Genomic DNA, 19,021 nt, shown 5'->3' with positions numbered 1-19,021 from the left:
CATTTCCTTAATTTAAGTATTATAAATGAAAAAAATTAAAGTATATTCCAACTATGAAGTGCTGTACTTTTTTAAATAAGAGATATGCCAGATTCTATAACTAAGTGAATATTCTCTTCAAAGGAGATGATGTTTATTTCAAACCTTTTATCTTTTCTGGCACTTTTTTTGAGAGAGAGAGTGTGTGTGCACTCGAGTGGGGCAGGAGGTGGGGTGCAGAGGGAAGGGGAGAGAGAATCATAAGCAGGCTTCACACTCAGGGTGGAGCCATGATGTGGGGCTCAATCTCATGACCTGAGCTGAAATCAAGTGTTGGCCGCTTAACTGACAGAGTAACCCAGGTGCCCCCTTTTCTGTAACTCTTTAAAAGTGGCTTTGAGTACCTATGGATGTCCACTAGGGTGGTAGATCTTTGCAGACTTTGGTGTAGGTACTCAATTTGTGGAAATTACTCAAATGGCTTGTTACCAGATAGTTCTGAATTACAGATTTTTTTAAAAAAATATTTATTTGACAGAGACAGCGAGAGGGAATACAAGCAGGGGGAGTGGGAGAGGGAGAAGCAGGCTCCCCGCTGAGCAGGGAGTCCGATGCAGAACTCTATCCCAGGACCCTGGGATCATGACTTGAGCTGAAGGCAGATGCTTAACGACTGAGCCACCCAGGCGCCCTGAATTACAGATGTTAAATGAGGAAGTGATTAAATTATGAATTATTTTTGTTTAGACTTTAGATATGGCTAGAGAGTAGTAAGACAGAGAAGGAATTCCGTGTATTTTGTCTTGACTACTAATAGTTCTGAAAGAAAAGTGATAGTTTTATACAAAGGAAATTGCATGTATTCTCTTTTCTAGGGTGACTACTTTGAAGAGGGCAAAAATCAGGTGGGTGTATAAATTCTGGCATTATAATAAAATTGGTTACATTATAGTCATGCCCTATAAATGTCATCAGCAGACAATCAGATTTTTAATCTGTACATTAAAGAGCTTCAGAAGTGTATGAAGCCCTGGAGCTTAAATATCAGAGCTGTTATATTCCTTCTATGTGAGAGGGTTACAACTTATAGGATTTGATTATCTTATTTCCCCACAACTTTTACTTCTGATCTGCAGTCACAGAAAACTGTGCAAAGGGCTTGATGGAAGTAATGAATGGTAAAGGGAGTGTGGAACAACAGGGTTTCACCTGGAGTACTGCAAAACCAGGCTTCAAATGGGCGTAAAGGCAGAAGAAATAACTTCTTTGTAACCTGGAGCAGTGTTTCTCAAAACCTAATGTGCATATGAATTACTTGGAGATCTTTTTAAAATGCAGATTCTGATTCTATAGGTCAAGAGTGGGCCCTGAGCTTCTGTAGGTCTAAAAACCTCCTAGGCAATGCTGTTCATGTTTTGAGTAAGATGGCCCTAGACCCTAGCATTAAAGTGGGAAAGTACCATCCCTGAAGCAGCAGTCCTGGAAAGTTGAGCTTAGACTGCACATCTAGAAGGTGTCACTGTTTGATAGTCCAATACAATAAATATATCAGAATAATGACCTTTAGTTTTCCTGAAAAGGTTACATTAGGTTTGGTAACTTGTTTACTGAGGTAACCAAACGTGGTGTCATTATAAAAGGTTTACATATGAAAAAATTAAGTGATTGCTGTATAAAAGAGTTCTCAATTAACTACAGTTAGCTGGGCCTTTGAACTCAATAAATATACTTACATAAAACCTGGTAATAAAATATTCAGGTTTAATAGAAATGGATTTGCACAGACAGTATGTATTTTAAGGCACATAAATAGACTTCTCCCTCTCTTCTTTTTTATTTTAATATTTTTCTGATTGTTTAAAAAAAAAGATTTTATTTATTTATTTGAGCGAGAGAGCACAAGCAGGGGGAACAGCAGAGGGAGAGGAAGACGAAGGCTCACCACCAAGCAGGGAGCCTGATGTGGGGCTCCATCCCAGGACCCTGGGATCATGACCTAAGCCGAAGGCAGACACTTAACCATCTGAGCCACCCAGGCGCTCCATAAAAGCACAGTTTTAAAAATTTGGGAAAGACGACAAATGCCGTTTTTGTCTTACTACTCAGATAATCACTAAACATATTGGTGTATTTCCAGATGAAACTTTTCCTGTACTTTAAATTTTACTATCACATTGTTCTGTTCCCTTCAGTCTATGAGCATTTCTACTTATTTTAAGATAGTCTTAATAGTAACAAATTTGATTAATAACATGTTCCATAACTGGATGTTATGTACAGTAATCCCTTCTTAACCGTGGGGGGATACATTTCAGGGCCCCCAGTGGATGTCTGAAACCCTTGATAGTATTGAACCCTATATATGCTATATTTTTTCCTATACATTCAGACCTATGATAGTTTAATTTATAATTAAGCACAGTAAGAAATTAACAACTAATAATAGAACAACTATAACAATATGCTGTAATGAAAGTAATGTGAAGGTGTCTTTCAAAATACTGTACTATATTCACCCTTTTTGTGTTGATGTGAGATGATAAAATGCCAATGTGATGAGATGAAGTGAGGTGAATAACCTAGGTGTTGTGATGTAGAATTAGGTAGGCTGCTATTGGCCTGATTTACATCAGAAGGAGATTGTCTGCTTCCTGATTGGGATTGACCACAGGTAACTCAAACTGGAAAGTTAAACTAGCTAAGGGTGGGAAGGACCACTGTAATCTTTCAACCACTATGCTTCTACTGGATATTTAAGTTATTGCCCGTTTTTTGCTTTTATTTTTATCATTTTTTCAAATCTGGCTTTTTTAGTTGAGTATTGGTCTGCCATAAAACTCCCTCTTACTCAGAAGTGGAAGTCATTCTACTGTAAATTTCTTGACCTTGAACCTAGGAATGGGCAACTTGGTCCTGCTTCTTCGTTTTTTTGTTTATGAATATTTTTTAATCTCAAGTCATCCTTTTGGCAATATTTTTTTTAAGTAAGCTCTACACGCAAAGTGGGGCTTGAACTCAGGACCTCAAGGTTAAGAGTCACACACTCTCCTGACTGAGGCAGCCAGACGCCCCCCCCCCAACTTCTTTGATTTGTAATCCCATTAGCATGTGTTCTGTGTATCCTGAAGGATTAAATGGCAGGTATCTTGAACTCAGTCATATCTGCGCACATGAACTTAATCTTCTCTGCAGTTACTTTTCCATCTTATTTTTATTCAGTTATTTCAGTGTAAAAGTTCTAGTTTTTCCTTGAATGATAGTTCTAAGTTCAAAAGTAGTCTCAAAAATTAACTTCTGATTCAGCAGAATTGCAATGTTACTTATATAGTAGCAAACTGCAGCTCCATCAAGTTTCTTTTCCATTAGGAAATATTAAATTCAAAATATTTAACACTGATGCAACACTAATCATACATTGTTCATATTCAAATTTCACTGATGTCCCAGAACTGACCTTCCTAGTGATTTCACCCCCTGATTCAGGATGGAATCTTGGTTCATGCTTTGCATTTTTGTTATCACCTTTACTTAATCTCCTTTCCTTTGAAACAGTTCTTCATTAAATTGTATTTTACAAGGAATTTATTCATCTGAGTTGTCAAATTAGTTGGCATGAAATGTTCGTAATATTTTCTTATTTTCCTTTTAATGTCTATTGGATCTGCAATGATAAGCCATCTTTCATTTTAGGTATTTGTTATTCTTTTATTTGTAGTTTATCAGTTTTGTCGGTCTTCTCAAAGAACCAAATTTGTCTTTGTTAATTTCTTTCTATTGTTTATTTCCTATTTCATTTCTATTTCTATTTCATTTCTATTTCATTTCTATTTCTATTTCATCGATAATATACTTTTCTTATTTCCTTTCTTCTACTTACTTTGGGTTAACTTTCCTCTTTTTTTTTCCCCCCTAGCTTCTTAAGGTAAAGACTTGGGCCATTGATTTTAGACACTTTTCCAATATAAGTCACTAAAATTATAAATTTCCCTTTTTAGCTTTAGCTTCATCCTACAAATATTTTCATTTTGTACTTCCATTATCATTCAGTTTAAAATATTTTCTAACTTCTGATGTGATTTCTTCCTTGACTCATGGATTATTAGAAGTCTGTTTGATTTTCAAATATTTGGGAATAAATAAAGAGTAAGATATTCTGCATATCTTATTTTTTATTCATTTCTAATTTAATTCCGTTATGGTCAGAGAACATACTCTGATTTCATCATTTTTGCATTATTGAGATTAACTTTTGTCACAGTTTATGGCTTATCTTGTTGAATATACCATGTGTGCTTGAAGTTGTTGGTTTTGATGTTCTATACATAGCAATTAGGTCAAGGTCATTGATAGTGTTGTTTAAATTTATGCCTTTACTGGTTTTTGTCAACTTATTCTATCAATTGCTGAGAAAGGAATGTTAAAATCTTTAATCATGACTATGGAATTATTTATTTCTCTCTTTAATTCTTGCTCCATATATTTTGAAATCCATTATTATGTGTATGATTTTTATGAACTTGTCATTATTTTATCTCTATTAATACTCTTGATATTGAAATTTAATTCATCTGACATTAATAAAGGGGTTCCTTATGCTTAGTGTTGCATGCTATATTATTTTTCATCCATTTACTTGCAGTCTATCAATGTGAACTACATTGATAATTTTTCACTACAATCCTGATTTTTGGTAATCTCTGCTTTTGTTTAAAAATTTGCTCTATAAGTATGTTCTGCAGTTTTTTGGCATGTATAAATTTATGATTCATTTATGTGTATTTATTTATGACTGGCATCTAACTCTCAATATTATGTTTCTGAAATTCACCCAGGGTTATTGAATGTAGTTATAATTCTTTTATTTTTATTGCTTTGATTCATTTATTTTTAATGCTGGGCTTTGTAGTATTCTACTGTATAAATATACCAAAATCTATTCATTTATTTTATAGTTAATGGATATTTGGTTGTTTCCAGTTTTTAATATCGTGGAAAATGCTGTTATAAATATTTGTGTATAATTCCTGATGCATCTGTGCACACATTTCTGTTAGGTATATCTCCAGAAATGAAATCCCTGGGTCAAAGGTCATTCATATTGTCACATTTAGTAGATATGCCCAATTGCTTTCTAAAGTGATTGCACCTGTTTACATTCCTCTAGCAGGGTTTGAATCTTGGTGATCCACTTCTTTTTTTTTTTTTTTAAAGATTTTATTTATTTATTTGACAGAGACAGAGACAGCCAGCGAGAGAGGGAACACACAGGGGGAGTGGGAGAGGAAGAAGCAGGCTCACAGCAGAGGAGCCTGATGTGGGGCTCGATCCCACAACGTCGGGATCACGCCCTGAGCCGGAGGCAGACGCTTAACCGCTGTGGCACCCAGGCGCCCCTTGGTGATCCACTTCTTAACCAACACTTCTTATTTTCAGAATTTACAATTTTTGCCAACCTTATAGGTATAAATATACCATACCATGATTTAAATTCGCATTTTTAATTTTTATTTCATTTATTTTTTAGAGCGAGAGAGTGCTTCATTAGTTTGGTTAGATAGACTATAAAGATGTATTTGAGGTTTTGACTGATAAGAGGACTCTAGATAATGCCATTCTTCTTTACTGATGGAAAGGAAGTTTCCAGAGGAAAAAGTCAGGTAGCTTTTAGCTTGTAATCAGAGCTATCTCTTCTGGGCTGATTGGAGATGGGTTAAAGTCTCAGGTCTTGAATGAGAAGTAAAATTAGATTCTTAATTTCAGTGTTTGGAATTTAGCAGTTCATGCAGACAAAAAGTCTTTTTGTTCATTTTATAACCTCAGCTATGGAGTTCAAAGAGTGATCAGGTAAGGCTACAAACTGTTGGCGTTTGTTTAGAAAAGATAAGGGTAGGGACTTGTGATTTTGAAGATATCAAGCCAGAATTTATATTTCTGAGGGAGAATGACTTTGAAACTATGTGTTAACTTTTCTTTATTCTATATTCCCCCATCTCCATTAATATTTCTCCCTCTTTATAAAAACTGTTTCCTAGAATATTACAGAAGAAACTCTCTTAGTCTGGGATTTTGAATTGTAGTCCTATTTTTTTTTTTTAAAGATTTTATTTATTTATTCGACAGAGATAGAGACAGCCAGCGAGAGAGGGAACACAAGCAGGGGGAGTGGGCGAGGAAGAAGCAGGCTCATAGCAGAAGAGCCTGATGTGGGGCTCGATCCCATAACGCCGGGATCACGCCCTGAGCCGAAGGCAGACGCTTAACCGCTGTGCCACCCAGGCGCCCCTGTAGTCCTATTTTTATATTGTTTGAAGGATTATTTTCTTTTAATGTCAGATGAATGGCTTGTTAGAATTACATTTTGTGAAAATATTTCTTAAAGGTCATACATATTTATGCAATTCAGGAATGCTTTCTGGTAGTGAAATGTAATAAATGAGGGATATGAAGGAAAAAGTGATGATATTTGAAAAGAAGTATAAGTTGAACTAAAGCTAATGACTTTTCATTTACTTTCTGTTTGGGAACACTGGTTGATCCATGTGATATTTAAGTAGAAACTTAATGGATAATGTATGGAAGGAAGACTACACCTTTAGGCTTATTTAGAATATGGACTGTGTCTAATCTCCCCGTGATTATCACAGTGTAGACCCTTGATAAATTGTTATTGAGCTACTAATCAATTTGACTATGAGCTGGAGATATAAATTCCATTCCTGACTCTGCCATGTATTTCTGTGTGCCTTATGTATACTCAATTTCTTGAATATTTTTACAAGGGAAATCGGGAACTTTGGGGTTATAAAATCACTTGTTTTTAAGCTTCTCAGGGAACAATGTCGTATTCACCAACCAATTCTCATTCTCAGCACTTGCCTCTCTGTTGGCTCATTCTCTTCAGCATGGATTCATGCCTGTGTCAATCCCTTCTCTCTCTCTCTCCCTCTGAACACACACACATTAAAAATAGAATACAATGTTAGCAGATACTGTCACTACCTTGCATGTATGTACTTCCCCTAGTGGCATTAGTGCACAGGCCTGACTCACAATATCAGACCTGGGATTCCTGTGCCTGATAGTTTTTTTGGGCCTCCAGAGTCCACTTTCCTTCTCAGCATGGCAGGCTGGAAGTGGTAGGAAATTAAGGCCCCTTCCTCCCTCACCACTCAACCCTCAACCAACCATTTATTAGTTACTCCCCATTGCTCCGGTGCGCTCGTGTTTCCTGGAAACCCCTCAAAATACAGTACTTGCTTTTGAGCTCTTATTTCAAGGTAGTCTTCTCTAGGAATGCAAGGTAGGACACAAAGCAAACTCTTGACCCGTCCTTCAACTACCACTCTATTTCTCTTCTTATTCTGGAGTAATGAAGCTGTCATATTCATTCCTCATCCCTACTCTTACCAGGGATTCTCCTCTCTCTAAAAATGCATGAGGATTTACACATGGTATAGCAAATAGCAGTTTCAGATTTGAACTTGCTTAAATTATCAATTGATGATAGTCTTTCCTTTAGCCTCCTTCACCCCGCTGATATATAACTCTTAAGGATTTGATCTTACACAGTTGTGAGTGCTGGTTTAGTAGTCTCCAAAAGGTTGTTGTCTTTGCAACTGATGGCTGATCTCACTGAGCCCTGTCCTGACGTCCAACCCACAGAACATATGAGCATAATATAATAGCTATTGTACACCTCTAAGTTTTCGAGTGGTCTATTACACAGCCATAGTAACTGGAACACCTGTTCTTTTGGGGTTACTTAAATATGTGTGTGTGTATGTGTGTGTGTTATTCTAGAGATTATAATAGGTACCTGAGAAGTCTAGCTCTTGGTCAAAAACTTATGTGTGATTTTCCAGAACTGACTATAGGCAATTATAAAGGCTTTAGTCGGCAGGCATCGTGGTGGAATGCTGCCCTTCCAGCACTGGACTTGGGGTACAGCCAGTGCATGGCAATCTCTGGAAAAAGTTGGGAGGCAAGGACTCAGGCCGCTCAGTAGTTACTGGTCTCCCTAGTCACTAGTCAGGCCCATCATGTTTTCGTATTTACTCAGGAGCCTTCATTATAAATCTCCTTATCATCAGACCTTTCCTCACAGTCTAAAGTCTTCATCAGTTACAGGTGCTGAGGCCTCTTCATGCAAGGAGGAGGAATGCTTGAAGATACTTTCTTTTGGTCTGACTCAGCAGCCAGTTCTTTTCCACTTCTATTCCTTCCGCTTGCTCTACCCTGACCTCAGAACTGCTGGATCCTGGGTTTGGGGTTCCCTCATAGTGAACCCACTCCCACGTCTGTCTGACCTGCGGACTGGCTGACCTGCCGACTTCAGACCCTTGATCCTTGTCTTGACTAGGCACTTGCTCCCTCACGGTAAGTGATGAAAGGCTCGACTCTAGTTTTTGGCTTGCTGCTTTCATCAGATACTCTTGACACCTAACCTGCTCAGCTTTCTCTGTCTCCCTGGGCTCAGCTGAGCTCCTACTAGTACCTTTAAGTTGTTACAGTCTGCCTGCAAATAATCTTGTATTGCTTGAAAAATAGTAATCTGAAAACAGTATAATTCTATTTACTCCATTCCCACCTTTTTGTCATTATATTTCTATGTATTCTATAAACCCCACATGACATTTTTATTTTAAAGTCTTTTAATTGCATTTAAATACACACACATGTGTATATACATATTAAAGGCTTTTTTAAAGATTTTATTTATTTATTTGAGAGACAGAGCACAAGCAGGGGAAGGGGTGCTCTCTGTGTCTTCTTTTTTTTAATTAATTTTTTTATTATGTTAGTCACCATGCAGTACATCATTAGCTTTTGATGTAGTCTGTGTCTTCTAAAAACAAACAAACAAACAAACAACCACACAACAACAAAGTTCCTGTCTGATCATTCCACCCTCTTGGCTATTTCTGTGCCTTTTCCTATGGACTGTTTGCTCTCATTATGATCATGGGTCAATTTTCTGGATTCTGTTGTGTCTTGTAATTTTTAAAATCATACTCCAGATATTTCATATAAAAGAAATGACTAGAATAAGTAATATTTACCTCAAGAAAAGAGCAAAGCCCTACTCTGTCAAAATGTTAGAATTAAAGATTGAACCAGTCTTGCCTGTGGTTGACCTGGGTCTGAGCTTTGCTGCAGCTTTACCTGATTCCGCACACCACTGCCTTCAAATATTTTGGGGTATGGGATTAGGCCCTTCTCATCAGAAGAAACTGGGGTCTAAGCATTGCCGAACTTCTGGAGATATCTTTGTTTTTTTATGGCTATGTTGCTAGCTTTTCTAACTGTAGGATATTTCTCTCTGATTTATAATTCTTCTAGAAAGAGGGTCACTAAGGAAATTTCTTTGTTCTGGAGTCCCACTCCTGACTTTCTGGCCTGGAGAAATCTCTCTATTTGGCTATGCTCCCCCATCCTTTGGAAGTTAACTTCTTTGCTTTATACGAAGACCTGCAATGCCTCAGACAGATTTCTCTCAGCTCATGTCTCTGCTCTCATGCTTTGATATATTGTCCTAGGGCACATGGCCAAATCCTTAAGGGTTGGCACTTGGAGAAGGACTCTGGGTGGAGTTTCTCAGAATTCTATCAAACCAGCCCGCACACATCCGTTAAAGTTGCATTAAACTTTCTGTTGATCTCTCCTTATTTTTCTTTACGGGGGATTCTTTTTTTGCTATTTTATCATAGATGAAATCACTTTGTAGAAGAGAAAGATTCCTCTCTCCTAGGAGGGACCTATCACTCACTGGAGTTCAGTTCATTTAGATTCCTGGCAATCTAATGAGTTTAAGAAAACAAAAAAATTTGATTTTGTATTTATCCAGATAAGGTTAGGTTATTAGAATGGGAACAATGGTCATTTTTGTGGCTTTGTTCACACTAACGCAAAGGAGAAACGTAATCCTTATCTTTAGCAGGGAGATGATGAAAAGCTTAGCAAATTTTTGTGTCCCTGAAGGGCTTGTCAGCATCTGGTTTTGCTTAGGACTGGGTAAGCCTAACTATGACGCTGTGAGTACTTTTTCTTTAGGGAGTAATACATATGTCAGCCTCCTTGTTCTTCCCAAAGATTTTGTCCTCATTCTTTTGAGAAGATTTGTCTGTTTTTGATGCTCTGTTAGAGGTGAATTCTTAGATGCCAGGCGTTCTGTTTGCAGGACTTGGGGAGGGGATTAGTAGTGGAGGCACCGCTTCCATATATGTAGATGTTTAACAAATCCCTGTTTTCTTTTTTTTTCCTCTTTCTTTTTTTTTTAGAAGATTTTATTTGTTTGTTTGTTTGTTTATTTATTTATTTAAGAGAGTGAGAAAGAGACCACAAGCGGGATGAAGAGCAGAGGGAGAGGGACAAGCAGACTCCCAGACTCCGTGCTGAGCACGGAGCCCCATGCAGGGCTCAATCCCAAGACCCTGAGCCCAAATCAAGAATCGAACACTGTAACCGACTGAGGCACCCAGGCACCCCAACAAACCCCATTTTCAACTGCACATCTTACTCTCATCTTCCACTGCATCTGATTTTTCAAGGGCTCTGGATGGCCAATTGTGATATCTTCCTTGGACATGTCGATACCATTCATGTGTAGCTGGCTGCTGCTTCCTCCATCCCAGCTCCTAATTACTATAAAACATATCTACTTGTTTTATGTCTTCTACAAATTTGCCAAAAGCTCTCAGGTGTCTTGCATTTGAAGATTGTATCCGGATATTTGCTAAATAACTGGAGAGTTAGGGCTGAATCCCAAGCAGCCTGCTTCCTGGTCCAGTTCACCTTTCATTAACCTTATCACTGCCTTATTTTCTTTTCCTATAGGTGTATCCTGGTTTCATTGCAGCCATCACTGAGGACCATCCGGAGTGCCGCATGGTACAATGATTCAGCTGACAGCTACCCCTGCAAGCGCACTTATCGATGAGCCAGTGCATATCCGAGCTACTGGCCTGCCGCCTTCCCATATAGTGCTTCTTCGGGCATCACTGGAAGATGAGAAGGGGAACCTGTTTCATTCTCTAGCCTACTATAAGGCCAGTGAAGTTGGTGAGGTAGATCTGGAGAGGGACCCTTCACTGGGCGGGGACTATGTAGGAGTCCACCCTATGGGTCTCTTCTGGTCCCTGAAACCTGAAAAACTCTTAATGAAATTGTCAAAAAGAGATGTGATGAATAGCCCCTTCCTGGTCCAAATAAAACTTTATGATTCGAATTTACTTTTAACCAACATCGCCACCACTACTCCAAAAGTCAGCCTGACCTTGGAGAGGTGGTACAGGGCACCGGGTGTCAAACGGATCCAAGTTCGAGAAGGCCGCCTCCGGGGAGCCCTCTTTCTCCCTCCTGGTGAGTAGAATTAACCTGGTTACTGTCGTCCTTGTGTTTCCTCTTTCAAGTGCCTAATCCCTGCAGAGGTTTAACTTGGGTATGTATACTGCATGGTGTTGTCCTTTCCAGCCTTAGAATCAGGGCTGACTCTGGGTCAGAACAAGAATCTGGGGATGCTCCATTCCAACTGAAGCTTGATCTCAACAATTCTGGAGCTTGTCTAAGGATACGACTACATGTAGTTTATGGAGTCCCTGCATTATGGGGTTTCACAGCTTTGGATTTACGTGAAATCCGTCTGTATTGAGCCCGAGTACCTGAGGACCCACATCCTGATATCGTGGAACTCTCTCCTGGGAGTTCTGTCTTGTCTGAGTGTCAACTTAGGTTTGTCATTGCACCCAATAAGCTGATGATATAATGGACTGAAATATTGCAACAAATATAGAGGATGCAAAGAGACTCTATACCCTCTAGTTCCATAAATATTGCCTATTTATAGAATATTCCATCAATCCACAGTTAATGCCACATGCTCCCTAATGGCTATAAAGCCTACCAGGAAACTCAGTTTCCCACAGTGATTTCCACACATCAATAAGCAGTTCAAAACATCTACTGGTACATTTCTCAGGGTTTATTGTGGGACCGAATGAAGCCAAGTTAATTCCCCAGAAGAGGCCCTTGACAGGTCCAGGTTTCAGGTGTGTCTCAGATCCCCTTCTTCAGGCATGAGCTTTAATCTGGGACACAGCCATCATATCATCAGGAGGTACTGCCTCTCTCTCTGTTTTTAGAAACAGGATCACCGTGTAGAAGTGAGACGGGTACAGGAAGCCTGGAGTGTTAGAGGTGGTTCCTGACAGCATAGGGTTATAGATGATGTAGAAGGAATAAAAGCTTCTCTTTCCAAAATTGTCATGACCCATGCGGCTGTTGGATAAATCTCAATATTTTTACACCCAGTAATTAGCATACAGACAACATCGTTGTGTGTAGGGATCAGGAATTAAGTGGCACATACGTCTGTGCCTCTACGCACCCACCTCAGATAAAAATCTAAGGACCAGTGCAGGCCTCGCACCTTGGGATGTGCTGGTTTAGAGGGAGCTGTCTGTGAATCCTCTTGGACATGCACGTGCTGTGTGTCCTGCTTGTTCTGTGAGGGATACGAAAGAGCGTTGAGCTGCGTGGGGCCAAAAGAGGTTGAGTCAGGTCTCAAAACAATTCACAACTACAACATTCTTCCACGATAAGAGGCTCAGTACTCTTAAGTCCTCCCTCTTCCTGTCAATCAGGAGATGAAAAGCATCTTTATTCATTTATTGAAGTGGTATTTTAAAGCTCAGATATATTTAGTGCCATTTTATTTCCCCTTTTCTCAAGGTGAGAAAACATAGCAATGTTTTGTGTTGAAAATTGCCAATACTCATTTAAATCAAGTCATTCTTCTTTCTTTCTTTGTTTTTTTAATTTTTATTTTTAAGTATCATCTTACTTACTTATCTCTTTAAGTAACCAACATGGCGCTTGAACTCACAACCCCAAGATCAAGAGTCGCATGCTCTACTGACTGAGCCAGCCAGGTGCCCCCATTGATGGGACCAGTCTTCCTTAATTAAAATCACTTACCCGAGAATACAGTGCCCCCAATAAGTGCATCATAATTTTTTTTCTGCTTTATTTAGGAAATTAGCTGCCTACACAGAACATGAGTATAGAGTGATAACTCTGACCATCCCTACTTTTTACCATGTGTGAAGCTGCAGTGAATAAACAGATTGTTATTACATGGAAGGGCTCATCATTTACATCTGCTTGGCTGTAAGATTTCATCACTGTATAGTCAGACAAATGGAACAGAGCAGTGTTAAGGTGGGATTTTAGCTAACACAATCATTTCAATAGCTTTTTTTTTAAGTCATATACTTTTGAAGGCTTTTTTTTTTTGAGTTATATATACTTTGAGAACCCAATTAAATCTGTAGAAGCTTTCATTAGTAAAATGCACACATAGGGGCACCTGAGTGGCTCAGTTGGTTAAGCGTCCTACTCTTCGTTTTGGCTCAGGTCATGATCTCAGGGTTGTGAGATTGAGCCCCGTTTCAGGCTCTGTACGGAGCATGGAGCCTGCTTAAGATTCTCTACCTCTCCCCCTGCCCCTCCCCGTGCCATCCCCACTCCAGGTTGCATACTCTCTCTCTTAAAAAAAAAAAGTACATATAAACCTATATTTTGCATATAATTTCAGGACCTTCATTGATTTCCTATAGCAATAATTGTGTACGTTTTCATAGGTTAAAAAGCCCTTGCCTAATTTCAATAGCTTTCTTTACTCCAATACTAAAGAAATGAGCCACTTTGAGTCTGCAAGAACCCTTGACTACAGAGATTAAACATGTCAGTGAACATAGTTCCCCCTCAACCTTCCTGATATTTGTTCCATTAATGCAGTCAATCAGCTTTAATTCTGCCCCAGCTACAAGGCTGAAAACCTGGGGATTCCACTGAAAATGTATACTTTGATTCCAGAATTTGTGATGTATTTCTTCATGTTGTTGTATTTTTCTTCTTTTTTCCTTCCTTTCCCTTCATACCCAGTTCTGTTTTGTTTTGTTCTTTCTCAGGAGAGGGACGTTTCCCAGGGGTAATTGACTTGTTCGGTGGTCTCGGTGGACTGATTGAATTCCGGGCCAGTCTCCTGGCCAGTCATGGCTTTGTGGCCTTGGCCTTGGCTTACTTTAACTATGAAGATCTGCCTCCCCAACCAGAAAAGACAGAATTAGAATACTTTGAGGAAGCTGTCAACTTTCTCCTGAGATATCCTAAGGTAATGTTTGCCTTTTCTTTTAGTCCCTGTCTTTAAATAACCATAACACCCTGTGGCTTCCCTTAACTTCCAAGTATGATTCTCCTCAGTGAACTTGAAGTTCTATGACATATTCACAGTATTTACATGATTTACATGATTTATTTCACACCCAATGTCCTTTGCTCAGAAAGACAAAACAGGAAGTTAGCCTGTGTCCATGACGGAATCAGAAAGCAATGGTTTTATTTATTTATTTTAAAGATTTTATTTATTTGTTCATCAGAGAGAGAGAGAGAGAGAGCACAAGCAGAGGAGTGGCAAGCAGAGGGAGAAACAGGCTCCCTGCTGAGCAAGGAGCCTGGTGTAGGACTTGATCCCAGGACCCTGGGATCATGACCTGAGCTGAAAGCAGACACTTAACCAACTGAGCCCCTCAGGCGTCCCAAGATGCAATGGCTTTGGATTCAGACAGAACTGGGTTGCCTTCCGGGCTCCATCCCATCTGATTGTGGGAATTTGGGCAAGCTACTGACACTTTCTAATACTGAATTTTTTCATCTATTAAATACTATGGTAGTGATGCTATTTCGTAAGGTTCTTGTGAGAAGGAAAGGGGATAATACAAGCAAAGGGCTTGCTAGAGTAACTGGTCATACTACGTCCTCAGTAAATGTAATGCTTTTTATTATCCCCTTCTCTGATAATATTAAATCACCAGACCTCACCAGACAGAGAATCTGTCTTCTTTGAGGAGTGGGCCTGCATTTTTAGTTATTGAAGAGGACTTAACCATAATGCTGTAGGACTTTCCAATCTATACCTTCTTTAAATTTTAAAATGTGCTTTGCTGCTACATTAGGGTTGCTGCAAGTTATCTCTTGCTAATTGCTGATATTTTTTTCTTAATAAGAATTGATCTAGGGGCATCTGGGTGGCACAGTTGGTTAAGCATCTGCCTTCAGCTCAGGTCATGATCCCCGGGTCTTGCGATCGAGCCCCACATTGGGCTCCCTGCACAGGCCCCCTCCCCCTGTGCTCATCCCCCCCTACCAAATAAATAAATAAATAAAATCTTAAAAAAAAGAATTGATCTAAGTAAAATTAAGTTTCTGTACCACATCCTATCTTATATAAGGGTCACCAAAATATGATCAGAATTTCAGTAATAAGATGAGCAATGATCACTGACAATCTATTGATGCATTGAATTTTTAAGTAGCTATTTTTGATGCATGTGATAGAGTTGTCTTTGAACTATCACATAGGTGATGTTATTGCGCTGAGTTTCTGCTTGGCTTAGATGAGAAATGAGGAGGTTATGTGATTCTGCTGTTCATTTTCTTAGCCTGGTTCCACTTATACTTGCTGCATGACTTTTCCATCAGTGTTCTTACCACTGTCACATAGATAGTCAATGACTAATGAGACCCGGGAACCAGACTTCTTTCCTAGGCTCTTAGTACTTCCACTAAGCCTGCCTCATGCTCTCTCTTCTGTGAGAGGAGCGACCACCCATCTTTCAATTCCCTATAGGTCTTATTTCTCCATCTGTTGATTTTAAGTGTCTTCTAAGCATTCTGAATTTGCTGATACCAAATTTGGTGGCAGAAATTATAATAAGAGTTAGTGTTCTGCCAAAAGCCTGCACATAACTGAGTCATTTTTTTGTTGTTGTTCATTCATCCATGTTATACTTCCTTTTACTTTGTCTTCCCTGGCCAAATCCATTCTGAGTTCTCACCTCTCATTGTCAAAACTGTGACTCTATATCTTTTATATTAAGACATAGAACTTCAGAGCTTGAAAGGTCTTTTTAATTCAAAAGGAGATGATTCCAGTTACCCCTCTTAATATACAAGATAGGACCTCAGATAGAATGCATTGGCCTTACAAAGAGGCTGAAAAAATATGTAGCAAAGGGGAATAGGTTCAGATCCATCAGAATTTTTCCCCTGGGACTGGATCAGTCTTTTCCTATAGAGTACCCTTTCCTCTGAACTTCTAGAGACCCCACAGTTTACCAATCAGCTGTACCCTGACTCATATCATTCACAAGAGTTATGTGCCTCTTTCTTATTTTTCCTACTACATTGGTATTTCTTTAGGGCATTTTAAACTCAGCAGCTAACACCATGCTGAATCCATAGTATTTAATTTGGAAGGCCTGACATGTTCTTGAAGGAGTATTTTCTTTGAACGCTCATTATACATTCTAGAACTCTAGAACTGGGCATGTGGGTGGGATTAGTCCTTGCTTGTCTCCCATTGGCCAGTCAAGTTTTTTGGTTGTTTGAGATGGTAGGGTTTTGCTAAATGGTGGACAGAATCAACATCTCATTTCCATTATTTTTAGGTCCTCGGCCCAGGCATTGGGATAGTTTCCATAAGCAGAGGTGCAGAGATTGGACTCTCCATGGCTATTCACCTAAAACAAGTCATAGCCACTGTGCTTATTAATGGGCCCAACTTTGTATTTAGCATTCCACAGGTATATCGCGGTCAGGTAAGTCAGCCCCTGACCATCTCTCCACAACTGCTATCCATCAATGCCTTAGGGTTAGCAGAGTTCCAGCACACCTTTGAGGAAGCTCGACGTGAAGCCAGTGAGACTTCTTTCTTCCCCGTTGAAAAGGCCCAGGGACATTTCCTTTTCGTTGTGGGAGAAGATGATAAGAATTTCAACAGCAAAGCATTTGCTGAGCAAGCCACAGAACAGTTGAGAAGATATGGGAAGAACAACTGGACCCTGCTATCTTACCCTGGGGCGGGCCACCTGTTAGAGCCTCCCTATTCCCCACTGTGCTGTGCCTCAGAGATCTCCAATCTCCACCTATTCACGCACTGGGGTGGAGAGGTGATCCCACATGCTGCTGCCCAGGAGCATTCTTGGAAGGAGATCCAGAAGTTCCTCAGGAAGCACCTTGTTCCAGTTGTGACCAGTCAACTCTGAGAAGAGAAGATACTCCTGAGAACCAGAGAAATAATACCAGCCCTTCCCTTGATTTTCATGGAACAACGTCTTTGATTTCTTATTGTGAGGTTCTACTGAGAGAAACAGGAGCTTGACAGTGGTCATGTCTTTTTTTTTTTTTTTGAAGATTTAATTTATTTATTTGACAGAGAGAGACAGTGAGAGAGGGAACACAAGCAAGGGGAGTGTGAGAGGGAGAAGCAGGCTTCCCGCTGAGCAGGGAGCCCAATGCAGGAATTGATCCCAGGACCCTGGGATCATGACCTGAGCCGAAGGCAGACACTTAATGGCTGAGCCACCCAGGCGCTCCAACAGTGGTCATGTCTTGCCTTTGGAAAGGAAAAATAGTTTCCATTTAATCTAATATCATACACGGAGAGTTTTACATTTTTAAACATAAATTTAAGGCTCTACCTGCCCTAGAATATTCTGGTTTATAATTATAGCAATTATCTGGTAGAAAAAAAAATCACCAAAACAAATGACAGAATCCCTTGGCTTGTAAAATAGACATGAGTAGAATCGGGTGCTGATATTTGTTGATTTCTTAAAACTCAAATGAAATATGTTTAGATTTCTCACATTTGAAAATATGCTCATGGTTACTTCATTGTCATTGAAAAACTAGAGCTGGGTAAATGAATGTATTATTTTAAGGCAATATAGAGGTTGATATGGAGGTAACATGATTGAGTCAGCCTACCATCAATAATTCAACAAATGCTAATAAAAGAAAATAAAGTAATATTTGTGTCAAAATGTACAGCATTTTGAGAAAGAAACAATCTGAGATTCACAGAATTGCAATTTAGGAAAGGAGCCAGGATGGTGTGGGTTGTGTACTTTAGGGGCTGGCAAACTGTTTCTGTGAAGTTCTACATAGCAAGTATTTTTGGCTTTGTGGGCCATGAAGTCTTTGTCACTGTTGTTGAATTCTGCCATTCAAACACAAAAGCAGGGGCGCCTGGGTGGCTCAGTGGTTAGGCGTCTGCCTTCAGCTTAGGGCGTGATCCCAGCCTTCTGGGATCGAGCCCCGCATCAGGCTCCTCTGCTGGGAGCCTGCTTCTTCCTCTCCCACTCCCGCTGCCTGTGTTCCTTCTCTCGTTGGCTGCCTCTCTCTCTGTCAAATAAATAAATAAAATCTTAAAACAAACAAACAAATACAAAAGCAGCATAGAGAGGTCGTAATGAATGATCCTGGCTGTGTTCCAATTAAACTATTTATGGACGCTGACATTTGCATTTCATAACATTTTTACATGTCAGAGAATAGTAATTTTTATTTTTTTCTAAGCATTGACCAATGTAAAAGCCATTTTTAGCTTGTAGGCAGCAGAAAAACAGGCTGTTGGCTGGATTGAGCTCGCAGGGCATGGTTTGATGACCCTGGGCATAGAACAATCCAAATTACCTTGTCCAACGTCAAATTTGACGTATTTTCTCTAAGGGGCAAGTCATAGCCCAAATATTCCTGAGCTACTGAATTGCAATGGATGGAAGGAAGTGGAAGGTGATTGGTAGATAATCAAGTGAAGATGAACCAGTAGAAAAATGTTTTGAATGATTTTGAAGGTGTGGTGGGGGAGCCAATGAGGAATTAGAGTAATTGAAATAATATGAAGACACTTCACTGTATCTACTGAAACTCTTTTTCTTTCAACTGCTTTCTGATACTCCCTCCGTTTAGAGTAAAATCATTCCATTCAGGATGAGTGAGACTATTAACCTCCCTCCTTTCTCACTCAGACAAGTTTTCACATTTCCCAGACCCAGTCAATCAGATGATGTCACTCCCTTGACTCTAGTAATCATGTAATTGCAATGGCTAATACCGCCTACGCTATATGCTACATAATAACTATATAGATGAGATGCTATTGTATATGCCATACGCTATATAATAGCTATCATAGTGGGTT

At 39.4% G+C, this 19,021-nt stretch overlaps 1 protein-coding gene across 1 annotated transcript; it reads left to right on the top strand.

The window, feature by feature from the left end:
- Positions 1–45: 45 nt before the first annotated feature.
- LOC100476252 (bile acid-CoA:amino acid N-acyltransferase) lies at positions 46–17,290 on the top strand. Its single transcript, XM_002926472.4, has 4 exons — positions 46–884; positions 10,813–11,337; positions 13,947–14,149; positions 16,485–17,290. The coding sequence occupies exons 2-4, from the start codon at positions 10,872–10,874 to the stop codon at positions 17,079–17,081; spliced, it is 1,266 nt and encodes a 421-aa protein (XP_002926518.1). The 5' UTR covers positions 46–884; positions 10,813–10,871; the 3' UTR covers positions 17,082–17,290.
- The last annotated feature ends 1,731 nt before the right edge of the window (positions 17,291–19,021 follow it).

The sequence above is a fragment of the Ailuropoda melanoleuca genome, chromosome 7 (assembly GCF_002007445.2).
Source record: "Ailuropoda melanoleuca isolate Jingjing chromosome 7, ASM200744v2, whole genome shotgun sequence".
NCBI lineage: Eukaryota > Metazoa > Chordata > Mammalia > Carnivora > Ursidae > Ailuropoda > Ailuropoda melanoleuca.
Note: the sequence above shows the minus strand (reverse complement) of the source record. Positions and strands in the feature narration are given on the sequence as shown.